We start from the raw sequence: 27,505 nt of genomic DNA on the forward strand, positions 1-27,505 counted from the left end.
GCATTCCAAGAGCAAATTCATTGGTTCTCTTCCAATGTGTTGAGCACTTGGCTCTCCTGTGGCATCTGCACCGGTGACTGTTGTGAAGTTGGTGAGATTAGGTGGCCTTGTCAAGGTGCTTGGGGAAAATAGTTGGTTGTTTTAATGTGCCTGGGGTAATGAAATGGATCCTTTGTGGGCCCCTGGGCTAATTGTTGGACTGTTGTACCTAGAATAATTGGGCTTTGTTGGGTCTGGGGGTAATTGTTGAGCCTGGGGGTAATTGTTGGGCATTGTTGGGCCTGGGGGTAATTGTTGGGCCTGGGGGTAATTGTTGGGCTCTGTTGTTGGGACTGGGGGTAATTGTTGGGCTCTGTTGTTGGGACTGGGGGTAATTGTTGGGCTCTGTTGTTGGGACTGGGGGTAATTGTTGGGCTCTGTTGTTGGGACTGGGGGTAATTGTGGAATGTTGTACATAGAGCATTTTATTGAATAACACAACATTTATGACCCAAAAGGAGGCCATTCAGCCCACCCTGTCACTGCTTGGTGACAAAAAGCTAACCAGTCTGATCCTACTTTCCTACGATGTGTGCATAGTTCTGCAGATCACAGCTTTTCAGGTGCTTCTTAACTGTGGTGAGAATTTCTTCTTCTACCATCTTTTTGGGCAGTGTTTTCCAGATCTCCATCACTCTTCTGGTGGAAAACAAGCTTCCTCATCTCCCCTGTATTCTTTTGCCAAGTTGTTGAATCTGTGTCTTCTTGGGGATTTTCACAATAACTTAATTGCAGTATTAATGTAAGCCTTACTTATGACCCTAATAAATAAACTTTAAACTTGTTCTGACTCCCTGCTAAAGTAAATATCTGGACCATTCCAACTGAGCTCTATGAACTGATGTCACTCTTCAGACTCTTTTGCTTGAAGGAAAACAGCTCCAGTTTATCCCAGAGCTAAAATCTTCAATTCTTGGTAATCTAAACCTCTTTTGTTCCCTCTTTTTAATGTGATCTCATCCTTTGCACGTTCTTCCGTGTCTGCATGGATTTCTTCCTGATGCTCCCACAATCCAAAAATATGCTGGGTTAGATGGATTGGCCATGGTAAGTTGCACCTTAATGATTAGCAGGGTATATAGGTGGGGTTACAGGGATCAGGCCTGATGGGATTGTTGTTGGTGCAGGCTCGTTCAGCCAAATGGCCTCCTTCTGCACTATAGGGGTTCTATGAATCCTTCCCGTAATCCAGTAACCAGAACTGTATGCAGTACTCTAGCTGTGGCTAACTTGCGTTTCATACAGTTCTATTGCAACCATCTGTTTTTATGTTTCCTAGCAGAGGAATACATGCCAGATGCCTTTTTATTACCTTGTCTAACTGGATCCATGTACATGTACTCCAAGATCCCTCTGTTAAGTGGGTCTGTTGTGTTGGGGTAATTTGGTGGCCTCATTGTGGTAGCTAGTGTGATTAACTTGACCTCATTCATGCGACTTCTGTATACTGTATATTTAGTGAGGGTTATCCTCACTAAAATCAAAGATCGGTATTTATAACCATCTTTCACAGTCTCAGGGTACCTTTACAGATGGAGGGAATGCTGAACTGTGTTCATTAAGACCAAAAGAACAAAGAACAGGAAAGCACAGGAACGTGCCCTTCGGCCCTCCTGGCCTGTGCTGATCACATTGTCCTATCTAGAACAACTGCCTGTATCTCTCTATTCCCCATCTGTTCATATGTCCATCTAGGTAAGTCTTAAATGTCACTAATGTATTTGACTCAACCACCTCACTTGGCAGTGCATCCCCGGCGCCCATCGCTCTTCGTGTAAAAAGCTTCCCCGCACATCTCCACTGAACCTTTCTCCCTTTACCTTGAACTTGTGCCCTTTGTAATTGTCATTTCTGCCCTAGGAAAAAGCTTCAGCTGTTCGCTCTAAATTACTACCCTACATTGCTGCTGTAATGGAGAAAATGCAGCAGAGAGGCAGTGATGTTGTGATATTGTCACTAGATTAGTAATCCAGAGACCCAGTGTAATGCTGTGGGGACCCGGGTTTAAATCCCACCAAGGCAGATGATGAAATTTACATTCAACAAAAAAAGGGAATTAAAAATCTATTGATTATTGTAAAAACCCACCTGGTACGCTAATGTCCTTCAGGGAAGGAATTCTGCCACCCTTACCTGGACTGGCCTATGTGTGATTCCAGATCCACACCAGTGTGGTTTACTCTGAAATACCCGAGCAAGCCAGATTAGGGACTAAGGGCTGGGCAATAAATACTGGTCATGATGTGGAGATGCCGGCGTTGGACTGGGGTAAACATAGTAAGGAGCCTCACAGCACCAGGTTAAAGTCCAACAGGTTTATTTGATAGTAAATGCCACAAGCTTTCGGAACGCTGTTCCTTCGTCAGGTGAGTGGAGAGTTCTGATCAGAAATAGAGCATATAAAGGCACACACAGTTCACAGAAAACTGATTAGAATGCAAGTCTTTACAGCTACAGCTAATCTGCTATTCAAGTCTTAAAGGTGCAGACAATGTGAGTGAAGATAGCATTTAAACATCGGTTAAAGAGATGTGTATTGTCTCCAGACACAGTAAGTGAGATGTTGCAAGTTCAAGCAAGTCTATGGGGGTTACAGATATAGTGACATGAACCCAAGATCCCGGTTGAAGCCATCCTCATGTGTGCGGAACTTAGCTATCAGTTTCTGCTCAGCAACTTTGCGCTGTCGTATGTCATGAAGGCCGCTTTGGAGAACGTTTACCTGAAGATCAGAGGCCGAATGCCCGTGACCGCTGAAGTGTTCGCCAACAGGAAGGGAACAGTCTTGCCTGGTGATTGTCGAGCGGTGTTCATTCAGCCACTGCCATAGCGGCTGCATAGTCTCCCCAGTGTACCATGCTTCAGGATATCTATTTCTGCAGCGTATCAGGTAGACAACGTTGGCCGAGTTGCAAGAGTATGTGCCATGTATCTGGAGGATGGTATTCTCACGTGAGATGATGTCATCCATGTCGATGATCCAGCATGTCTTACAGAGGTTGCTGTGACAGGGTTGTGTGGTGTTGTGGTCACTGTTCTCCTGAAGGCTGGGTAGTTAGCTGCAGACAATGGCCTGTTTGAGGTTGTGCGGTTGTTTGAAGGCAAGAAGTGGGGGTGTGGGGATGGCCCTGGCGAGATGTTCATCTTCACCAATGACATGTCGAAGACTCTGGAGAAGATGTCGTAGCTTCTCCGCTCCGGGGAAGTGCTGGACGACTATGGGTACTCTATCCATCGTGTCCCGTGTTTGTCTTCTGAGGAGGTCAGTGTGAGAACCTCTCTGGCTACATCAAGGGCATCCTGAAACCCATTGTACAAAGAACCCCCAGCTTTTGTCGCGACACTACGGACTCCCTACAGAAACTCAGCACATTTCTTCCCACTCAGACTAGTGGTGACTAGTGGAGTGCCGCAGGGATCAGTGCTGGGGCCTCAACTATTTACCATTTATATAGATGATCTGGAGGAGGGGGCTGAGTGTAGGGTGACGAAATTTGCTGATGACACGAAGATAAGTGGAAGAGCAAATTGTGCGGTGGGTGTGGAAAGTCTGCAGAGGGATCTAGATAGGCTGAGCGAGTGGGTGAGGACCTGGCAGATGGAGTACAATGTTAGCAAGTGTGAAGTTATCCACTTTGGCAGGAATAATAGTAGGAAGGATTACTATTTGAAGGGCGAAAAGCTGCAGCATGCTACGGTGCAGAAGGACCTGGGGGTCCTTGTGCATGAGTCGCAAAAACCCAGTCTGCAGGTGCAGCAGGTGATCAAGAAGGCGAATGGGATGCTGGCCTTTATAGCGAGGGGGATAGAATATAAAAGCAGGGAGGTCTTGCTGCAGCTGTACAGGGTACTGGTGAGGCCGCAGCTGGAGTACTGTGTGCAGTTTTGGTCGCCGCACTTGCTCAAGGATATTTTGGCCTTGGAGGGAGTGCAGAGGAGGTTCACTAGGCTGATACCGGAGATGAGGGGGTTGGACTATGAAGAGAGGCTGAATAGACTGGGTCTGTACTCGTTGGAGTTTAGAAGGATGAGGGGGGAATCTTATAGAGATATATAAGATAATGGAGGGGATGGATAGGGTAGAGGTAGAGAGATTCTTCCCACTCAGAAAGGACAGCAGGACTAGAGGGCACAGCCTCAAGATAAGGGGGGAGCAGTTTAGATTGAAGTTAAGGAGGAACTTCTTCACTCAAAGGGTGGTGAATCTCTGGAATTCTCTGCCCGTTGAAGTGGTGGAGGCTACCTCGCTAAATATATTTAAGACACGGGTAGATAGGTTTTTGGTAGGCAAGGGGCTTAAGGGTTATGGGGAGAAAGCGGGAAAGTGGAACTGAGCCACTTCAGATCAGCCATGATCTTATTGAATGGCGGGGCAGGCTCGAAGGGCTAGATGGCCTACTCCTGCTCCTATTTCTTATGTTCTTAACCGGGATCTTGGGTTCATGACACTATATCTGTAACCGCCATGACTTGCTGAACTTGCAACATCTCACTTACCATCCTGTCTGGAGACAATACACATCTCTTTAACATATGCTTAATGCTACCCCCACTCACATTGTCTGCACCTTTAAGACTTGAATAGCAGATTAGCTGTAAAGGCTCACATTCTAATTAGTATTCTGTAAACTGTGTGTGCCTTTATATGCCCTATTTCTGATCAGAACTCTCCACTCACCTGACGAAGGAACAGTGTTCCGAAAGCTTGTGGCATTTACTATCAAATAAACCTGTTGGACTTTAACCTGGCATTGTGAGACTCCTTACAATAAATACTGGCCTGGCCAGTAACACCCACATCATTTTATGAATAAAAAAAATCATTTAAAAGATTGCAAGCTCCCACAAACAGCAGTGTGATGATGACTAGACAATCTGTTTCGGTCCTGTTAATTGGGGGATAAATATTAACTGGCCCACTGTGGTGAACTCCCCTGCTGTTCAAAATACTGCCATAGGATTTTTTTTCCAACCATCACTGAGGGCAGACAATGCCTTCGTCTCTGGACGATAGCACTCTTACCAGTCCTCCAGTAAATTCAACCTAGATTTTGTATTCAAATCATTTAGATGGGACTAGAATCCAGGGTAATTGCTATAGTCCATTTGCCTTTTCCCTGGGATAACTGATTTTGCTATGCTTCCAAGGCTGATTGTTTTCATAGCCACTGTACCTGGGCTCCAAGTGATTTTTTTTTATAGTTATGCTCATGTAATTCTTTTTTAAGCTCTGTTGTCCCTGATACTTCACTTGGTGGTTCTATTGCCAAAGCTCCAAGGGCAATTGGTTTCCCTGCTGCAGTCCCCCCATCCACCTCAGGGTAATCCGCTGTGTTGACATGCTGGCATGGTAATATGCAGTTGGAAACCAGACTTTTAGCCGTGTGAAGCGTGTTGGAGTATTTGTGTAATGTGTCAAGTTCAGTAGTGCCTGTCTTTACAAATTTCAGAGTACAGCCCAAATTATTTCATGCCTTCCTCTAAAGTTTCTTTGTTCCGTTCTTTGAAACCCAACCACTTTTCCCTGGGGCGATCTGCTCTTTCTGTAATGTATATACTCGGTTTTAGAATGTTCCTTAATGCAAGGAGGCTAGCCAGCTGTTTTATCATGACTCAAGTCGGAATCAAAGATCCTTTCTTCACTTCCAAAGAGGTTATATTGGACTTTGAAATGTTACCTCTGTTTCTCTCTCCACAAATGCTGCCAAACTGCAGAGCTTTTCCAGCACTTTATGCTTTTAATTCAGATTTCCAGCATCTGCAGCATTTTGTTTTTATTTTAATATGGGGTGAGTCAGATAGATAGATATCATTGGAGGAAAATAGTAAGCATTTCAATATTATATGATCAAGCTATAATCTTGTGCTTGTCGGCATGTACGTGAACATTGTTTCTCTAATATATAGCATATTGTTTTTCTTTCCAAAAATCTAATGCATTGAAAATCTTCACTAGGACTACTTACATTCAATCTATTCAAACACTGTTAGGAACATATGAAACAGGAACAGGAATAGGTCCATTAGTCCATTGAGTCTGCTCTGCCATTCTATTGGATCATGACTGATCTACTTCAATGACCTCAATTTACCTGCACCATCCCCATATCTTTTGATGTCTTTAATATCTAGAAATCTATCAATCTCTGTCTTGAACATAATGACTGAGCTTCCACAGCCCTCTCCGGTAGAGAATTCCAAAGTTTCACCACTGTCTGAATGAAGAAATTCCTCTTCGTCTCTATGGTCTGTCTCTCATTATGAGACTGTGTCCCTGATTTGTAATATTTGGAACCGCACCTGGGATTCTGCCCTGTAAGAACTCTACCTGCTGAGTGTCAGATGATCTTCCTCCTCTCTGCTGCGATGCAGACTTTTTTATATAAGGCAGACTTTTGGTTTTCTATATTCCATCTTGGGCAGGAGTGTCCAGCGAAATGGTGGATAATATGAAAGCTTCATATCTCCAGATTGGGATCAGAAAAGCATGAAGAAATTATTTGATGTTTAATGTCAGCAGGTCAGCCATCTGTACAAGATAGTGCCATGTCTGCCCTCAGTCTCCAGAGATTAAGTGCAAAGAGGCCGCTAAATTCAGTTGTACCTGGATAACTGGATGATGCAGCTGAATTGGCAAAAACTCAAGTCAAGCAATTTTCAGTCCTGTGGGATCTATGATTAACTGGTAGAAAAGCCACTTGCGATTACATACTCTCCAGATGACTTTCGTATGGTTGTTTAAGTGCTGGGCCAACTACATGCTAAGCACCACACGTGGAAAATATTTTCTTGCTATTGCAGGTAAGCAGTTTCCCGTGTGATCACCTGTTTGGGTTTTGATAATTCAAGGATCTTTGTGTCTCAGGTTGGCTTTTGTTGTTGGGAATGGGAGAGAGAGTCTTTATAGTCTATCCGCAGATGGATATTACAGTGTTGGTTATGTAAAACAGCCAGTTTAGGGACTTTGTTTTTTTTCATTCAGACTTCCCATGGGTTTAGGGAATGTGGAATGTGTCAACACCAATCAATACTGGGCAACGAAATGCCAGAAGTAAATCTTACTTGATTAAGTTTATTGGGATAGATGTACAAATCAAAGCAATGGTAGGTGGGCAGATACCAAAATCAACAGCCTGTCTGCCAATTTAAAAAAAAACTTCTTAACAAGCTAATTGACTTGAATATTACGCTGCCCACGCCGTAATACAGCTAATGTGGGCAGGCATGTGGGAGTCAGAAAGTTGCTTTTAAAGCGGCTTTATTGAAAGTGGGAAGGGGAGCGGGGGGGGCACATCATTCGAAGGATACTCTATATGCATCAGGGGCCTTTGCTCCCCAAAAATATTACTCAGCCTTTGTTCCTTCCTGCTGGGCCTCCAATAACTGCCTCCCTCCTTATGTGCTTCAATCCCTCCTCATCCAAAACCCCACACTTACCTGGATTTGAACGCCATGGCTGTCTTAATTCCTGAGTCCTACTTGCGTTCGCAGCAGCACCCACTACTCAATCCTAGTGCTGTTGGGACTGCGTGAGCTGCTGGCCAATCAAATTGGCTGGCAGTTCTCAAAGGTGGATCTCCTGTGACCGGCAGGAGTCTAACTCTCACCACTTTTGTGGCCTCATTGAACTACAACTGATGTGACGCTGCTGTTTCATCTGGAGCTTGAGGATGGAGCCCCATCTCTAGTTTTATGAAAACGTGTTTTTTAATGCTCTTGTTTGCCATAACATTTGAAGCGTAAAAGCTACTCAGATAATTTGATTGCTATGTGTTCAATATCCCGATAAGTGGCATCTAAGTGTCCTGCACAGTGCAAAGAAGCTACTCTTGGTGGCCTCATCCAATGGGCAGTCAGATTTGTTACTTCCTGCCATTGTATTATTATTTCCACAGCCTCCAGACAGATTGTTTTCACAGCCTTGTCTTGTATGTTTAAGATGTAATTATGAGTCTGTGTTACTGACAACATGTATTAGAAGTGTAAGTATGCTTTGAATACGATTTTCTGGGCAAGATATCTAGACTCATTCTTTGTCCAAGTTGTTTTTTTTTTAGTTTAAATTTAACAGCTGTGCAACGCCAAAATAAGAATTTTGTTGTGGATTAAATACTGGTTTACAGGTCTTATCTGTAGTATATGCTGGATGTGCCCACCTTTGCTGACAGATACAAGGTGTCTACAATATGTTCTATTAAAATATAATAATTCCTGCCTAATCTGAGTGACTTCCTATTGAGGTCCACAAGGAATAGGAGCAGGAGTAGATCAAAGAACAAAGAAATTTACAGCAAAGGAACAGGCCTTTCAGCACTCTAAGCTTGCACCAACCATGCTGCCCGACTGAAGTAAAACCTCCTAGCCTTCCTGGGACTGTATCCCTCTATTCCCTTCCTATTCATGTATTTGTCAAGACGCTCCTTAAAATTCACTATCATATCTGATTCACTACCTCCCCCAGCAGCGAGTTCCGGGCACCCACCATCCTCTGCGTTTTAAAAAAAAAACTTGCCTCGTACATCTCCTTTAAATCTGCCCCTCACACCTTAAACCAATGCCTGCTAGTAATTCACCCCCCCCCCCCCCCCAAACGGAAAAAGCTTCTGACTATCCACTCTGTCCATGCCCCTCATAATCTTGTAGACTTCTATCAGGTCGCCCCTCAACCTCTATCGTTCCAGTGAGAACAAACCAAGTTTCTCCAACCTCTCCTCATAGCTAATGCCCTCCATACCAGGCAGCACCCTGGTAAATCTCTTCTGTACCCTCTCCAAAGCCTCCGCATCCTTCTGGTAGTGTGGCGACCAGAAATGAACACTATATTCCAAGTGCGGCCTCATTAAGGTTCTATAAAGCGTCAACATGACTTGACAATGTTTAAACTCAGTGCCCCGGCCGATGAAGGCAAGCATGCCGTATGCCTTCTTGACTACCTTCTCCACCTGTGTTGCCACTTTCAGTGGCCTGTGTATCTGTACACCAGATCCCTCTGCCTATCAATACTCTTAAGGGTTCTGCCATTTACTGCATATTTCCTATCTATATTAGACCTTTCAAAATGCACTACCTCACATTTGTCTGCATTAAACTCCATCTGCCACTCTCCGCCCAAATCTCTAACTGGTCTATAGCCTGTTGTATCTTCTGATGGTCCACGTCACCATCTGCAAATCCACCAACCCTTGTGCCATCTGCAAACTAGTTAAGTAGTTATCAAACTAGTTATATTTTCTTCCAAATCATTGATATAATATAAACTGATCCCTGAGGAATGCCACTTGTCACATGGCCCACCAAACCTGCTCCTACCAATTAATATGATCGTGGCTAATCTCTGACTTCAACTGCACCACCTCTCTCTCTCTCTCTCTCATACATACACACACACACACACACACACACACACACACACACACACACACACACACGTTTCTGTACTGAAGATAAATTTATCGGGGTCACCGACATTCATGGAGGTTAAGTCCTTGTTGGCACCTCTCAAAGCTCTGATTCTGATAACAGAGCACTTATGTCTCTGATTCAGACATCCTTGTTCAATCAGTTTTGCCACCAAGCAAGTTGTAACTATTCCTTAGTTACAGCCCTGGCTATCATTGCATGAGGATAAATTTTACTCCATTGCATTTCCATCTTCTGGAACCATAGAGAAGTTATAGCACAAAACGAGGCCATTCAACCCATTGTGTCTGCATTGACCAATAAAGAAAAAATAGTAAACTAACTGCTCATTCTCATCCCACCTTCCATCTCCCAGCCTCTACTCTTGCAGGTTACGGCAGATGAACCTAAATGAGCTGAACGTTTCTGTCTCTACCACCAAACCAGGCAGCAAGCTCCAAACAGCCGGCATACACTGTGTGAAGGTGAAGAGTCCTGTCTACTCTATCCAGGCCCCATTATAATCTTATACACTTCATTCGGGTCAGCCCTTAAACTCCTTCAACTCCAAGGAAAACAAGCCCAGTATATCCAATCTTTTCTCATGCAATTTTCAATCCCTAGCAACATTCTTGTAAATCTCTGTATTTTCTCCAAAACAATTATGTCCCTCCTGTAATATTGCAACCAGAACTGTACACAAAATTTCAGCTGTGGCCTAACCAGTGATTTATATACTTCCATCATTCGGACATAAAGATAAAGGCTATGATCAAGAAGTTTGCAGGTGACATGAAAATTGGTAGGGTGGTAAATAATGAGGAGGATAGCCACAGACAGCAGGAGGATATCAGATGGGCAGAATAATGGCAATCCAATTTCAACACAGAAAGGTGAGAAGTAATCTATTTGGGGAGGGCCAACAAGGCAAAGGATTACCCAAGGAATGGTAGGACCCTGGAAAGTACTGAAGATCAGAGACACATTGGAGAGCGTATCCAGAATCCCTGAAGGTGGCAGTTCCACTAGATAAGGTGGTTAAGAAGACATAAAGGATACTTGCCTTTTTTTTTAGCTGAGGCATGGATTATGAGAGCAGGGAGGTCATATACTGTATAAAACATTTGTTAGACCTCAGCTGGAGTACTGTGTGCAATTCTGGTCACCACATTATAGGAATTGCACTGGAGAGGGTGCAGAGAAGATTCACCTGGGTGCAGTGTTGCCTGGGTTGGAGGGGCTGAACAATGGACTCTGGAAGTGCTGGAAATGGGATTAGTATAGTCAAATTTTTGACTGGCCTGGATGCAGTGGGCCAAATAAGCTCCTTTTCTGATGTAAACATCTATGAAATGAACCTACACACTGACCTATTATAAAATTGGGCTCTCAGGAGTTGCACCAGTAGAATCTGCTTGGAAACATTTGAGAAATCAATGTTGCCACTAAAGTAACTGTATAGGCACCTGTATAGGCTGTCTCTGAGAATGGTGACCCTATGATAGCTCTAGCTTTCATGCCAAGGGGCATGGTGTACCCTTTCCAATCTGAGCACAGTGTTCTGTATATTCAAATTCTTTGCAGTACTGAATACAAAACTGGCTTTAGGGGGAGATGGTGGTGTAATGTCACTGGACTACTAATCCAGAAGCTCAGGGACATGGGTTCAAATCCTAGCAGTAATGATGACTGTGACAGCTAACGTCAATTGTTGTAAAAACTGGTTTACTAATGTCCTTTAGGGAAGGAAATCTGCTGTCCCTATCTGGTCTGGTCTACACGTGACTCCAGAGCCACAGGAATGACTTGTAACTCTGAAATGGCCTAGCAAGCCTCCCAGTTCAAAGAAAATTAGGTACGGGTAATAAATACTGGCTCTGCCAATGACCTCCACATCCAAAGAAAGAATAAAAAAAGTGTTTTTCCCACACCAATCACAAGCATCATTCTTTATGGTGGGAACACTGCCTGGAAGCCTCTCAAGTGCTGAGTTGTGTTCTTGATGCAACCCTTATTTCTTCTAAAGGTAGGCTCCATGATGCAGCAGAATGGCCCATGGTTGGATTATTGAGTGTATTTATGTAGACCTGCCTATTTTGTTGGTTGTACGGAGTACCTCACCTTCCATGTTGTGTGTGAAGAAATCTGTGATTTTTTTTTTGATCCTGTTTTGTGTTGCACATTTGCAGCTTGAATTTCTTGGTAATGTTTTGCTGCGCACCTGCCTGTGGCTGAAATGAATCAACACACAAGGCAAGTGTTTCCTACTAAAGTGCTTCACAGGTTAATTTTCTTGGAAGACATGAGCCACAAATTATTCTTGTGTAGGCTCCAGGAAGTCAGTCTGCTGGAGCTCTCTGCGTATTGTGTTGGATTGTTCATTGTTTAACTGTCCTATGTTTTGCAGAGTATTTCCATATGAGTAAACATCTAAGAGAATTGCTAATCACACAGAGAAGTCCTGTTTTGTTTAATGAAAAATTCCTTATCTAACCTTCGATATCAGGCAAATGAATCCAGGTTCAAGGTGTTAGCCAGTGGGTGCTCTCCCAAAAAACAAGTGGGGCTTTCTGATGTCTGATAGCATCAGATATCAAAACACAACATCATCCAACATCCCTCCCCCCACAATCCCTGCCCCCCACACGTCTGTGCACGTATGTGCCCCAGACCCCCCCCCCCCCCCCCCCCCCCAATTCCTGTTCCCCCTGCCCGTCCACGGCTCACACACACAGCACTATCTTAACACCCTCTACACACAGCACCACAAACTGACTTCCTGGGGCTGATGTATGTCTTCTCTGTGGCAAATAACTTTGGGGAATAAATTAACCTGTGAAATACTTTACTAGGAAATAAAATGATTTGTTTTGTATCATGACTGTTACTCACTTCAGCCATAGGCAGGTGCATTGTAAAAAGTTACCAAGGAAGTCTACTGCACAGCATAAATGAAATTCAAACAGTGAAAAATGGCAAACAGGTAGACTGTTTGATGAATGAAAATAAATCTGATTTTCTTTTGAAAGTCAGTTGTGGGCGATATCCATCTGGAATGGTAATTACAGACCACTTCACTTATCTAAATTACAATACTATACACTCCTTTTACATTACGAATGTGAAGTTCAGTAGTGTCATGTTAAAAGGAGATGCATGGAGTTTAACCAGGGCTTTCTGATATGATGAACATTATTGTGACCTTTGATATAGAAGCTTTTATCTTCTAACCTATCTAATAATTCATCGCATTACACCTCTTTGTTCATGATGGACTGGGATTAGGCTAAATGATCCTATTATGAATATAGGCAAAGCTTAAATGGATGTAAGTTGAGAGATGGATACTTGATGAGACCGTGGTGTCCTCGTGCATCAGTTGCGGAAAGTAAGTGTGCAGGTACAGCAGGCAATAAAGAAAGCAAATGGTATGTTAGCTTTCATAGCAAGAGGATTTGAATATAGGCATAGGGATGTTTTGCTGAAATTGTATAGGGCATAGGTGAGGCCACACCCGGAGTATTGTGTGCAGTTTTGGTGTCCTTATCTGAGGAAGGATATCCTTGCTATATGGAGGGAGTACAGTGAAGACTTACCAGGCTGGTTCCTGGGATGGCAGGTCCGTCATATGAAGAGAGACTAAGTCAGTTAGGATTATATTCACTGGAGTTCAGAAGAGTGAGAGGGGTTCTCATAGAAACTTATAAAATTCTAACAGGATTAGATAGGGTAGATTCAGAAAGAATGTTTCCAATTGTGGGGGAGTCCAGAACTAGGGATCATAGTTTGAGGATAGCTTTAGAACTGGGATGCAGAGGAATTTCTTCCCCCAGAACGTGGTGCATGTGTGGAATTCAAAACCATAGAAAACATTTTGGCCTCAACTACTGTCTGATTTCAAGAAGAAATTAGATACAGCTCTTGGGGCTAAAGGGATCAGGGATATGGGAGCAAGGGTGGGGGGGAACAAGAAATTGAATTTGATGATCAGCCATTATCATGATGAATGATGGAGCAAGCTCGAAGGGCCGAATGGCCTACTCCGGTCTGCTGACTGGATAGCTGCAGAGTACTAATGATCTTCCTTGGCCTTTGCTGTTTAGCAGCCTGTCTGTGCTACCTGGGATGCAATATTCCTGGCATCAGGATATCAGTTGTAACTGGTCCCGATTTGAGTCCTTGGCCAGTCACAGGTTCAGGTGCTGTTGTCGGTGAACGCAGCTCAGCTTGATTGTCATTTCAGTTCACTGTGGCAGCTTCCTTCCCCTACAAGCCACAATCCTGTGAATCCATTCTGGGTGGCCCAAGGCCTCTCACCTCTGTTCTTGATAGCCTCAGTCGGTTTGAGACCTTGTCAGTCTGGTTACTTGTCCATTTACAGAGCTGCCTCAATGTCCTCCCAGTAACAGCTTACCAAATATCTCACTGGGTGAACACACAAGTTACTGGGCCTGACTTCCTAGTGTGAGAGTTCTGTGCTGCACGTTCCAGACAAAGGAAATCAGAAGAGTGGCAGACAACTCTGAGCCATTCACTTTATTTCACGGAGCCCCTGGAAAGTCACTGTAGATCCCAGTTTGAAAATCAATGATTTAGGTAAGCAGAAGTTCACAGGCTCATAGAAAATGCCTTGCCATACTGTTTGGGGAAGGTTTATGAGCCTGTGGGAGCATTCTGTTTCAAATGGTGACATGGAATATTTCCTGTCCACATGAACAGATAGATAAGTATTAGTTTAAGATTTTGTAAAAGATGATACTTGCTACATTGCAGCATTTCCTCAATACTGGATTGTCAGCCACAGTTCTGTGTTCAAACCCTGGAGCAGGAATGGAAATAAATAGCTGGAGATTTGTTCTAAAACATGATTTAAAAAAGATCTCAGCTGAACACACTGATGCTGCAACCAGTGATAGAGCTGTGCTATCAAGGAACAATGAAGAGGGAATGAAGCGATTGGTACTGTGCACACCATTACCAATATATTGCAAGGAAAAGATGGAAAAGCCCATCTCGGGCTCAGTCCTTTCTGGAAACCTACCTTCAGTTGGGCCTGAACTGATTAGTTTGTTCTTTCAAGGGATGAGTGTCACTGGCTAATTATTGTCCCTTGAGAAGGTCTTCATGAACCGCTGCAGTCCATGTAGTGTAGGAAGATGGAACAGTGCTGCAGAGACCTTTACTGGTCTCAAATTCAATAACTGCACTAAGTTTCTTTCCCCTGCAGTTAAAAAATTGAAATGTGTACAAATAGATGAATTGTAAGGGATTCAGTTTTAATCTTGAGCTTGATTATGATATTTGCCTTTCAACCAAAGCAATAGATTGGCATAAGTAACCTAATTTAATACTACATCTATATGCAGAATTTCACAATTGTTGAATTATTTCAACAAACAAAAATAAATATCTCCCTTTCTGTTTAATATATTTTTCTGGAGTGAGAGGGGATTGTGCACTAGTTGTTTTGTATTTGTTCCCTTTGTGTTTATTAGGCTCCTGGCCTGCTGACTAAAGGCTGACTTGGCAATCTGCCGGGAGTGCATTAGCCCAGAATGACTCTCCTCCCCCTCACCACCACACCCCCCTCCCCCAGCCTCAAACTGTCTTCTGGCTTTGGAGCACTATCAATGCATCACTTTTGAATAGGTTAGGACAGTGTAAACAAAATCTTGGAATCATTTAAGCAGTTAACTGGATGGTGACCTAATAGAGGCCTTTCACATTATGAAGAAATCTGATTGAGTAGATGTATAGATATTTTCACTTGTGAGTGCATTGGGAATGTAGGCTCTCACTGGATGAATGAGCCTGAAAAACGCATCAAGGCCTCTCCCACTTCCCCCCCCCCCCCCCTCTCTCTCTCCCACCCCCCCCCTCCCTCCCTCCCTCTCTCTGTCTCTCCCCTCCACTCCCCCCCCACACTCCTCCCCCCCACCCCCCCCTCACCTCGTGCTGGCCCTTCTTTGGATTACCCCCCCACAATCAGACTTGTCCTCCCCTCTGGCCTGCTGCGCCCCCCTGCCCTGGCCACCACCACCACCCCCCCCCTTTACCCTAACTCCCACCCCCCCCTTCCCTTACCCTAACTCACTCACTCACCCCCCCCCCCGCCCCCGGGGGACTGAGTTATAAGGAGAGGCTGGATACACTGGGACTTTTTTCTCTGGAGTGTAAGAGGCTGAGGGGTGATCTTATTGAGATCTATAAAATAATGAGGGACATAGATTAAAAATCATACAGTCAAAATCTTATACCAAAGGTAGAGGGCTTAGATTCAAGGTGAGAAGGAAGTGATACAAAAGCATCCAGGGGGACAATTTTTTCCACACAGAAGGTGAGAGTGTCTGGACCAAGCTGCCAGAGGTAGTAGCAGAGGTGAGGACAATTTTGTCTTTTAAAAAGCATTTAGACAGTTACATGGGTAAGATGGGTGTAGAGAGAAATGGGCCAAGTGCAGGCAATTGGGACTAGCTTAGGGATTCAAAAAAAAGGGCAGTATGCACAAGTTGGTCCGAAGAGCCTGTTTTCATGCTGTAAACCTCTATGATTCTATGAACCAACCAATTCAGCATTCACAATCATTCAGATCAAATATCAGTAATTTAACTGATTACAGCTTCCTCATACATCTGTCTGCATGTCAGTCATCAGAGCTGTTAGAGACCGCAACAGTCAGTCAAAACTAGCTGCCGAGGTGAGTGCTATAGGAAGTATGCATACCCTTTCAGTGACCTTGTATGTGTCAGCTGTACATAGTCGTTGACAATTAAACAACTCAGTAGAGGAGGAGGCTCCACGAATAACCCCATCTTCGATGATGGATGAGCCCAGTACCTTGGTGTGAAAGAAAGAGCTCAAGTGTTCAGCCAAAAGTGCCAAATGATGATCCATCTCTGCCTCCTTCAGAGATCCCCAGCATCACAGATGCCTGTCTTCAGCCAATTCAATACAATTCACTCCATATGTTATCAAGAAATGGCTAGAGGCACAGCATGCTACAAAGACTATGAGCCCTGACAGTATTCCTGCAATAGTCCTGAAGATTCATTTTCCCAGAGCTTCCCTTGCCCCTAGCCAAGTATTCCAGTACAGCTACAACTAGACATGTGGAAAGTTGCCCAGGTATGTCCTAAACACACAACACAGGATAAATCCAACCCAGCCAATTATTTTGCCACCAGCCTACTCTCCATTAATGAAGTGATGGAAGGGGTCACCAACACTGGCATCGAGTGGCACTCGCTTAGCAATAACCTGCTCGCTGATACTGAGTTTGGGTTCCACTAGCATCATTCAGCTCCTGACCTCATTACAGCCTTGGTTCAAGTCAAAGGACAAAGAACAGAACTCCAGAGGTGAGGCGAGAGACTGCCTTTGACATCAAGGCATATTTGACTGAGTGTGGCAGCAAGGAACCTTAGCAAAACTGGAGGCAGTAGGGGAAATCCTTCACTGGTTGGAGTCATACCTGACGCAAGGGAAAATGATTGTGGTGGTTGAAAGTCGGTCATTTCAGTTCCAGGAAATCACTGCAGGAGTTCCTTACAGTAGTGTCCTCACCCACTCATCTTCAGCTGCTTCATCATGAAGTCAGAAGCGGGGATGTTTGCTGTTCACTAATGACTGCACAATGTTCAGCATTGGCGACTCCATGTCCAGATGTAAGATGGACAATATCCAGGCTTGGACTAACAAGTGGCAAGTAACATTCACGTCACACAAGTGCCAGGCAATGGCATCACCAATAAGAGAGAATGTAACCACTGCCTCATGGCATCCAGTGTCAACATCCTGCGGTTTACCATTAATCAGAAACTGAGCTGAAGTAGCCACATAAACACAGTGGCTACAAGAGCAGGTCAGATGCTAGGAATCCTGCATCAAGTAACTCACCTCTTGACTCCCCAAAACCTGCCTACCATCGACAAGACACAAGTCAGGAATACTGCCCACTTGCCTGGATGGGTGCAGCTCCAACCACGCTCAAGAAGCTCGACACCATCCAAAATAGAGCAACCTGCTTGATTGGCACTCCCTACACCACTGATGAACAGTGGCAGGAGTGTGTACTATCTAAATGGTGCACTTCAGGACTCACCAAGGCTCCTTAGGCAGTACCTTCCAAACTGATGACCAATGCCATCCAGAAGGACAAGGGCAGCAGATACCTAGGAGCACCACCACCTGGAGGTTCCCCTCAAGTCACTCACCATCCTGACTTGGAAATATGTTGCTGTTCCTTCACTGTCACTGGGTCAAAATCCTGGAGCTCCCTCTCTAACAGTACTGCAGGTGTATCTACACCACATGGACTAAGTGGTTCAAGAAAGCAGCTCATCACCACTTTCATAAGGGCAACTAGTGATGGGCATTACATGCTGCTCTAGCTAGCTACGCCCACATTCTGCAAGTTATTTAAGATATCAAATTAATAAATCTTTCCTTCACCTTGTTAGTATTCCAAAACTAGGGCATTCCAATCTAGGCATAATATTCGAACTGCTGCCTAATGATTTGCACAGGCTTGTCATTATCTCATTGCTTCTGTACTTGCTACCTCATTAAAAAAACCTTACATTAGTGTAATTTGTTACCTCTGTGCTGGCATCGACATTGTAGAGATATGATGGCTGAATGAGTACAAAACAGGGGAGATTTCTCTATGAATTCTAAACAAAGGAGAAATTCCGGCCCTTGGGTTGAACCTTGGCTTTGTTTTATTATACAGTCATAATGATTGTCCAAGCTTAAATGGATTGTGTTGTGGCTGAACAGCTTTCCTTACCTGGCATTCCTAGATCCCCATGTCATGTATTTTTCCTCTGTTTCCCCTCGCCCGGGGCCCTGCCTCCTCCCCCCTCGCCTGCAGCCCTGCCTCCTCCCTCCTTGCCTGGGGCCCTGTGTCTTCCCCCTGAGTGATTAGAGCTGCTCCCTGACAGCACCAGGGACAGATGCTCGATTCCTGGCTTGGGTCACTATCTGTGTGGAGTTTGCTCCTCCTCTCTGTATGGGTTTCCTCCGGGTGCTTTGGTTTCCTCCCGCAGTCTGAAAGACATGCTGGTTAGGTGCATTGACCTGTACAGGTGCCGGAGTGTGGCGACTAGGGGAATTTCACAGTAACGTCATTGCAGTGTTAATATAAGCCTACTTGTGACTAATAAATAAACTTTAACTTTAAAGGGCCCTGCATCTCTCCCAGCCTTTCCCCAGGGACCTGCATCTTTCCCCTTCCCGTGCTCTCCATTCCAAAAATCTGAATTGAAAAGCAATATTGGAATTATACAGCATTTGAAATAACCTTTCAAACCTGAACCCAGTCAGTCATATATCTCAAAGTGTAATGTCAGTACTGGGGAATGAACTTCTGTCAACCCATTGTCAATATTAAGTGCAACCAGCTGCAGTGTAAAACTGCCTCTATTTCAGCCATCCTCAGAACAACACCACTGTGATAATTCCCTTGCTTTCAAAATAAAAATACAAAAGAGTTGTTTAAACAGACTCAGATACTTGTATACATACAATGATGGAAATAATCAGCTTATCTGGTAGCGTCTATGGAGAGAGAATCATAGCAAATGTTTAGGTCAATAAGAAACTTGATTTCTTGACTTGAGTTAGTTTGAGTTAACGTAATTTCTCACTGTAGTTGCTGCCATTCCTGCTGTGCATTTCCAGCACTATCTGCTGAGATATCTGTAATTTGATATATAAAACAGATCAATAAAACTAACACCAACAAAATAGGTCTTAACAAGCTTCCTCCATACAAACAACATAAAGCCAGCAGTGTGATGATAGATCTTACATTATTAAGGCACTTGGTTTTCAAACTTCATCCTCTGGAAAATCTCTCAAACAGAAAAGTTGCTTTGCTCTTTCAATAGTTAAACATCTCTCTTTAAAATTGAGAGCTTGTTAAAAATGTGTCATCCTTGTTTTAAAGATCCTTTGCAAGTCTGATTTTATCACTTAAACCATGTGGCGGTGGTGGGTAGGAAATTAATCGGACCGGAGAAGTTGGATTAAAATTGGTTGGAGGGAAAAGCAGAGTAGTTGTTAAAGACAGCTTGACAGACTGGTTGGAAGTGAGTAAGTGTTGCATGTGCTTCTGTTTTGAGCCCATTTCTGTCTACTGCATGTTTGGATATAAGCCTGGAGGAAATTGTACTAAAATATAAGTTTTTGTCCATTCTTCAGACAAAAGGGAGCAGCAGAGTTTTAATAAGATGGAAAAATTGGCTAAAAATTAGCAAATGGAATTCAATGTCAGTGAGTGTAAAGTGATGCATTTTGGTTTAAAACAAGTAACAGCAGTAATTATACTCTAAAAGTAGGCAGGGCTTTGAAAAAGAACAAAGAAACTCAAGTATAGGTTTACATAATATGAAAGGCAACATTTTAAAAACGCACCTAGATATTGTCACGAATGTAAAGGCCAAGAGTTGATGATGAACCTATATAAAATGTTAATATTTCAGCATATTGTGTGCCATTTCTAGCTTTATATTATTTGAAGTGTATTGAAGCTTTACAGAGGGTACAATGCAGATTCTCTACGATGTTGCCTGTTATGTAGAGATCAAAGTACAACAAAATACTTAAAAAAAGCCTTTTTATTGTAACAATGCAGGTTATTGGTTTTCTCCATTCATTCATAGGATGAGAATCTTATTGGCCGTCCCTAATTATCCTTGAGAAGATGGTAATTCAGTGAAAGCATTTAAAACTTGACAAGATCATACAAGGTGTCTATAGACCCAGACTGCTTCAAGTAATTGAAGAGTAATAGAGGGCAGGAGGAATTCGATTGCACATGGAGTTGCGAGACTGGAATTTACTTGTAGGATGAGAGGCTAAGGTTTTCACCATTCAAGATTAGATTGGTGGATGAAGGTGAGGGGATAATGGGAACAGAGTGATTAGAGCTATTTTCTCAAATGGAGAGTAAAGCCCATCAGACTGGGCTGAATGGTTCCCATATTGTAACCTAAAACTTCTATTTATTAGTGTAAAAAAGTAGACTTACATTGACACTGCAATGAAGTTACTGTGAAAATCCCCTAGTTGCTACAGTCCAGCACTTGTTTGGGTACACTGAGGGAGAATTTAGCATGCCAATGCACCTAACCAGCACGTCTTTCGGACTGTAGGAGGAAACCGGAGCACCCGGAGGAAATCTGTGCAGGCACAGGGCAAACGTGCAGAGTCTGCAGTCACCCAAGCCAAGAATTGAGCCCAGGGCACTGGTGATATAGCAGTGCTAACTACTGTGCTCTCACTGTATTTCTGTGACCTTGTGTTATTGAGTAGGATTGTTGAGTTACGATCGCTCCTACAACTAGGATTGCTGATCTTTTCTGAAAATTACACAATATAGAACAAATAGAACTGAATTCTCCCTCAACTGTAAGCAGTGAGGTTTTGAAATCATGGACTTAGTATTTGGTGAGATTAATTCTCTAATTTAAAACCTGACCACTGAACAAATCAACTTTTTTCTCTCTGTAGGGAATCTGGCGTATTCCTGTTGATGAAATTGACCGCCCTGGCAGCTTTGCCTCACATATGAACCGTTCGATTGTTATCTTACTTGATGTTCTATCACAGCTGAAGGACCATAATACACTGCTGAGGGTATCTTCCATGCTTCAAAGGACACCTGACCAGGGAAAGTAAGTCTGCGCCTTGAGAGCTTTTGAATCAACAACTGCTGGTTCTTTGGGGTTCTAAACTTGCTTTGATCTTAGAAATACTTATCCAGGATCTTGAGCATTTGACAGCCTCGGTTGCCTATTGGTAAGATATGTGACACATTGCTTTCCTCAATAGGCCTCTCTACATTTTGAGATCTGGATAGTTGATGGGGAAAAAATTCATAAGCTCATATCAAGGTGAGCCAGTGTTGTCAAAGTGAAACTGATCTGGAGATTAGGATCACATAAAGATCTCCATCTGTTAACAGTTTTGTTTGTTTTTGCTAAGGGCACTTTAATTCTGTTTGCATTATAGCCTATGTGGAGCCTCAAACCTCAACTGTAAGAACATATACATTTGTGGAATGGATATTGCTCTTGTATGTTGAACATTTCACTGTTGGCATTGAGAAAAATTAACTAATGCTACTTGTTACATGAGGAAAGTTATACGTATAGATATCTATAATAAAACAGAAAATGCTGGAAATGCTCAACAGATCTAGTAACATCTGTATAGAGAGGAACAAAATTAACATTTCAGGTCAATGATCTTCCAGCAGGACTGGGAAAAGAAATGTAATAGATTTTGAGCAACAGGTGGGTTGATCAAGGATTAAAGGAAGATCTGTGACAATGTGGAAGACAGAAGAGATTGAATGGCAGAAGAGTTTTTCTTACATGGCCCAAGGGAATGATGATGGAGCAAGGAAAGAAACAGAAGATATGTTTAGATCAGGCAAAAATAGAGGGGAAATTGAAACCTGCAAAGAAAAAGCAACAAACTGGGGATCAGGGTTTATGCTTTGAAATTGTTGAACTCAATGTTGATGCCTTTTTCCAGATTAATGAAACAGAACTATGAATGTGAACAACCCATTTTCTAAAAATGGGGTGAGAATCCATGTATAGAAGGCAAATTCAAACATTCCCTTGTTACTACTGCCGCACGTAGATGATAGTAAGAATAAAGTTGTGATGCATATTCCCATTACCAGTCTGTCTTAGCCCATCATTATGCTTGTACACCAACTGGAACAGCAAGTCCCTCAGGTGACCCCTTCCATTTTACTATTTCTAATTCATTTTCCTCTCACCATTTTCTTACTCAATTTAGTGTGTTTCTCTTTTTCTCTTCTTGGATTAATTTGTATATTTAACCTTCAATTATTTCACATGGAATAATGTGTAAAATGATTTAGTTGAGGGGACAAGTTTATACAAAGCTTAGTTTTCAATGATTTCTGTGGAAAGGAAGCCAGATTTTTGTGTGAAATTATTTTATGCAGCCAATATTAGACTGCCAATGAGCGAATTGGGTTCCTGATCCAACTCTGTTTATTGTACAGTTCTATTATATCTTTGCAACCAATAGTAATGCCACATTTGAAATATTGTGTCTAATCTTGGTTATCTAATTTTTTAAGGGCATCAATGATTGCAGAGGTTACAGGCAATACTGAAAATAATTGCAAAATGTTGAGTTTTAATAGACTTGGAGAATTGAAATAGTTTTCCTTGGCAAGGAGAGAAAAATAATGATAGGCAGCACGATGAAAAAAATCTCAAATGTGAATGAAATGGATGATATCAATTATAAATAGTTGCTTTAGCTTCAGCTATGAGCATAAGTACAAAACACCCATGATATGGAAGGCTAGAGATGTGGTGAATGAAATGAGTAATTTTCAAATCTCATCTCTCCCTGACTCTGTAATCTCCTCCAGCCCTACAATCCCTCTAGATCACTGCACTCCTCCAATTCTGGTTTCTTGTGGACCCCGATAATCACTCCTCCATTTGTGGCTGTGCCTTCACTTACCAAAGCCCAGGCTAATCTCTTACCTTTTTTAATAAACTCCTTAAACTCCATCACTTCGACCAAGCTTTTGGTTATTTGTACTAATATCTCTTCATGTGGCTCGGTGCCACATATTGTTTGGTAACACTCCTGTAGAAGTGCCTTTGAATGTTTTACAGTTTAGAGCATATAAATACAAGTTGTTACTGCTGTCAGTAAACCCACTTAGAAAGAAACTGCTTTAATATTTGGCTAGAATTAAAATAGAAAATTACTTGGGTAAAACAGACTTAGAAACTTAAATGAGATATGAAGCATGAAGAGCTGTGTTATTCAAGACATAGTCATATCATTGGGAGGAATGGCTTGGTTCTGACTTTAAGCACATGTTCCCCTGCTTTGGGTTGCTGTGTGAATGGGAAGAGTTTCCCCATTCAAGATCTTATTAAATGGTGGAGCAGGATGGAAGGGCCAAATGATCTACTGCTGTTCCTATTTCTTATACTTCATCTACCCTGTCTATACTTTAAAACCTGAAATCAAATCACTCGTTAACCTCCTTTGCCCCAGGAGTTACAGGTTTATGTAATCTCTTATCATAAGTGTGAAGTGGTTCATTTTGGCAGGTCAAATAGGATGACAGAATACAATATTAATGGTAGGACTCTTGACAGTGTGGAAGATCAGAAGGATCTTGGAGTCCGAGTTCATAGGATGCTCAAAGCAGCTGCGCAGGTTGAAGCTGTGGTTAAGAAGGCATATGGTGTACTGGCCTTCATCAATCGAGGAATTGAGTTTAGGAGTCGAGAGATAATGTTGTAGCTATATAGGACCCTGGTCAGACCCCACTTAGATTACTGTGCTCAGTTCTGGTCACCTCATTACAGGAAGGATGTTGAAGCTATAGAAAGGGTGCAGAGGAGATTTACAAGGATGTTGCCTGGATTGCGGAGCATGCCTTATGAGGATAGGTTGAGAGAGCTCGGCCATCTCTCCTTTGAGAGACGAAGGATGAGGGGTGACCTGATAGTGTAAAAGATGTTGAGAGGTATAGATCAAATGGATAGTCAGAGGCTATTTCCCAGGGCTGAAATGGGTGCCACAAGAGGACACAGGTTTAAGGTGCTGGGGAGTAGGTACAGAAGAGATGTCAGGGGTAAGTTTTTCACTCAGAGCGTGGTGAGTGAGTGGAGTTGGCTGCCATTAGTGGTGGAGGGGATTCGATAGGGTCTTTTAAGAGGTTTTTAGATAAGTTCATGGAACTAAGTAAGATAGAAGGTTATAGGTAAGCCTAGTAACTTCTAAGGTAGAGACATGTTCGGTACAACTTTGTGGGCCGAAGGGCCTGTACTGTGCTGTAGTTTTTCTATGTTTCTATAATCAAACACTTGACCTGGTGACATTCAGGTGTGGGGATGTTGGACTGGGGTAAACACAGTAAGAAGTCTCACAACACCAGGTTAAAGTCCAACAGGTTTATTTGGTAGCAAAAGTCATTAGTTTTCAAGGCTCTGCCCTTTCGTCAGGTAAGTGGGAGTTCTGTTCACGAACAGGACATATAAAGACACAATTTACAGAATAACAATTGGAATGCGATTCTTTACAGCTAACCAATTCTTAAAGATGCAGACAATGTGAGTGAAGAGAGCGTTAAGCACGGGTTAAAGAGATGTGTATTGTCTCCAGACAGGACAGTGAGTGAGACTTTGCAAGCCCAGGCAAGTCGTGGGGGTTACAGATAGTGTGACATGAACCCAGGATCCCAGTTGAGGCTGTCCTCGTGCGCAGATCTTGGTTATTGGTCTCTGCTCAGTGACTCTGCGCTGTCGTGTGCTGTGAAGGCCGCCTTGGAGAAAATTTACCCGAAGATCAGAGGCTGAATGCCCGTGACCGCTGAAGTGTTCGCCAACAGGAAGTGAACACTCTTATCTGGTGATTGTCGAGCGGTGTTCATTCATTCGTTGTCAAAGTGTCTGCATGGTCTCCCCAATGTACCAAGCCTCGGGACATCCTTTCCTGCAGCGTATCAGGTAGACAACGTTGGCTGAGTTGCAAGAGTATGTACCGTGTACCTGGTGGACAGTGTTCTCATGTAAGATGATGGCATCCATGTCGATGATCCGGCACATCTTGCAGAGATTGTTGTGGCAGGGTTGTGTGGTGTTGTGGGCATTGTCCTCCTGAAGGCTGGGTAGTTTGCTGCAGACAATGTTCTGTTTGAGGTTGTGCGGTTGTTTGAAGGCAAGAAATGGGGATGGCTTTGGCAAGATGTTTGCCTTCATCAATGACATGTTGAAGACTTCAGAGAGGATGTCTCTGGAGAAGAGGAACTGTCGATTGATGAATCAAGCGCCATATCCTGTTTTTATGAGGGCATCTTTCAGCGCCTGGAGGTGTCTGCTGCGATCCTCCTCATCTGAGCAGATCCTGTATATACGGAGGCTTGTCCTTAGTGATGGCTTCTTTAACGTGTTTAGGGTGGAAGCTGGAGAAGTGGAGCATCGTGAGGTTATCTGTGGGCTTGCGGTACAGTGAGGTTCTGAGGTGACCGTCCTTGATGGAGATGCGTGTGTCTAAGAATGCAACCGATTCCAGACAGTATTCCATGGTGAGTCTGATGGTGGGATGGAACTTGTTGATATCATCATATAGTTGTTTCAGTGATTGTTCACCATGAGTCCAATGGAAGAAAATGTCATTGATGTATCTAGTGTATAGCATCATTTGAAGGTCCTGCGCAGTGAAGAAGTCTTGTTCAAGCCTGTGCCTGAAGATGTTGGCATGTTGAGGTGTGAATTTGGTCCCCATGGCTGTTCCATGTGTCTCAATGAAGAACTGGTTGTTGAAGACATTGTGGTCCAGGATGAAGTAGATGAGTTGTAAAATTGCATCTGGAAACTGGCAGTTGTCAGCGTTGAGTACTGAGACAGTTGCAGCAGTGCCATCGTTGTGCGGGATTCTGGTGTAGAGTGCCGAGACATCCATTGTGACAAGGAGTGCTCCTGGTTCAACTGCTCTGTGTGCTGAGTTTCTTTAGGAAGTCCATAGCGTCATGACAAAAGCCAGGGGTTCTTTGTACAATGGGTTTTAGGATGCCCTCGACGTAGCCGGAGAGGTTCTCACACAGTGTCCCATTGCCCGATACGATGGGACAGCCAGGTGTGTTTGCCTTGTGTATCTTTGGGAGGTAGTAGAGATCTCCAGCGCAGGGAGTAGCTGGAATGAGAGCACAGAGGGTGCTCTGAAGGTCTGGATCAAAGGTCTTGATCAGAGTGTTGAGTTGACAGGTATGTTCTTTGAACAAAGAACAAAGAACAACACAGCACGGGAAACAGGCCCTTCGGCCCAACGAGCCCGCGCCGCCGTCCCACTGTCTCAGTGACCTATTCATGATTTTAGTCTACGCCTTATGTGCGAGGATCAGGGAGGTCCAATTTAGGGACAATTTAGTACCCAATCAATCAGCCTAAAAGCACATCTTTGGGGATGTGGGAGGAAACCGGAGCACCCGGAGGAAACCCACGCAACCACGGGGAGAACGTGCAAACTCCCACAGACACAGGCCCAAATCCATGTGTCCGCACAGCAACAGAGATAGTCTCTGAGCTGTCATGTTGCCCTCGAGATGGTCCAGTTTAAGCACACTAACGACATGAAGCAATAGGCAACTCCCGAAGCAACGTCCAAGAGTAGCCCACTACAACCTGCCGCATGCATGCCCCTTGCTGGTCGGATGTGCGGGTAACTGTAGTGTTCCTCGTAGTTCAGTTGTCAGTACACTTCTTTGCAGTAATCCATTCTGTTCAGTATGACGATTGGCGCCTCCTTTGCTGGTTTGATGACAATATTGCGGTTGGTCTTGTCTGTGTGAATGGCATGGTGTTGTGCTTGGGTGATGTTTGGGGCTGTCTGGTAAGTGCAGTTGATGAATCTGTTGTTAACGCACCTCCTGATGGCTTGGGCATACATGTCCAGTCGAGGGCAGCAGCCTTCCGGAGGAGTCCAATTGGACTCTTTCCTCTTCGGTAGCTGCTCTGCGGATCTCTCTGTCGGCTGTTCCGGTTCATTGGCTGTCTCATTGTGTTCGCTGTTGACCTCTTGGGGTTTGTGGAAGAACTCCCACAGCCTCATCTGCCAGATGAATTCCTCTGTGTCCACTGTGAGACTGATGGGGTCCATTTTGGTGGTGGGGCAGAAATTGAGCCCTCGGCTGAGAACTTCGACTTCGTGTGGTTGAAATGTGTCGTCCGACAAATTGACAATGGACTTCCCTGCGGTGGTACTGTTTTCTACTGTGGTACCGGGAGAGGTTTGGTGATGCTGAGTTTCTCAAGTTTCCTGTCCTTGGTGTGCATGTAGATGGTGTCCTTCCTTTGTCTCATCTGCTTGGCAGAGTTTTGCAGCTGGTCTGCGTCCTGAGCGCATGTTGAGAATATGAATTCTATCCAGGTTTCCAGAATGGGGCCTTTGCTGTAGAGCTGGCATATGAGATGGTTGAGGAGTGTGAGAGAGGTGCGACAGCAAAGTGTCTCAGTGTAATCTGTTATAGGTTGACCTGAGTGGGTTT

The 27,505-nt window shown here is 43.7% G+C and overlaps 1 protein-coding gene across 2 annotated transcripts in view; it reads left to right on the forward strand.

The window, feature by feature from the left end:
• cabin1 (calcineurin binding protein 1) overlaps positions 1 to 27,505 on the forward strand; it is a 464,629-nt gene that overhangs the window by 260,000 nt on the left and 177,124 nt on the right. For both annotated transcript variants that reach the window (XM_080208567.1, XM_080208568.1), the window contains exon 29: positions 20,953 to 21,116. In XM_080208567.1, the coding sequence (XP_080064693.1) occupies positions 20,953 to 21,116 (164 nt within the window). The remainder of the gene's footprint in view (positions 1 to 20,952; positions 21,117 to 27,505) is intronic.

This window comes from Carcharhinus amblyrhynchos, chromosome 20, assembly GCF_965287045.1.
Source record: "Carcharhinus amblyrhynchos chromosome 20, sCarAmb.v2.hapA, whole genome shotgun sequence".
Classification (NCBI taxonomy): Eukaryota; Metazoa; Chordata; class Chondrichthyes; order Carcharhiniformes; family Carcharhinidae; genus Carcharhinus; species Carcharhinus amblyrhynchos.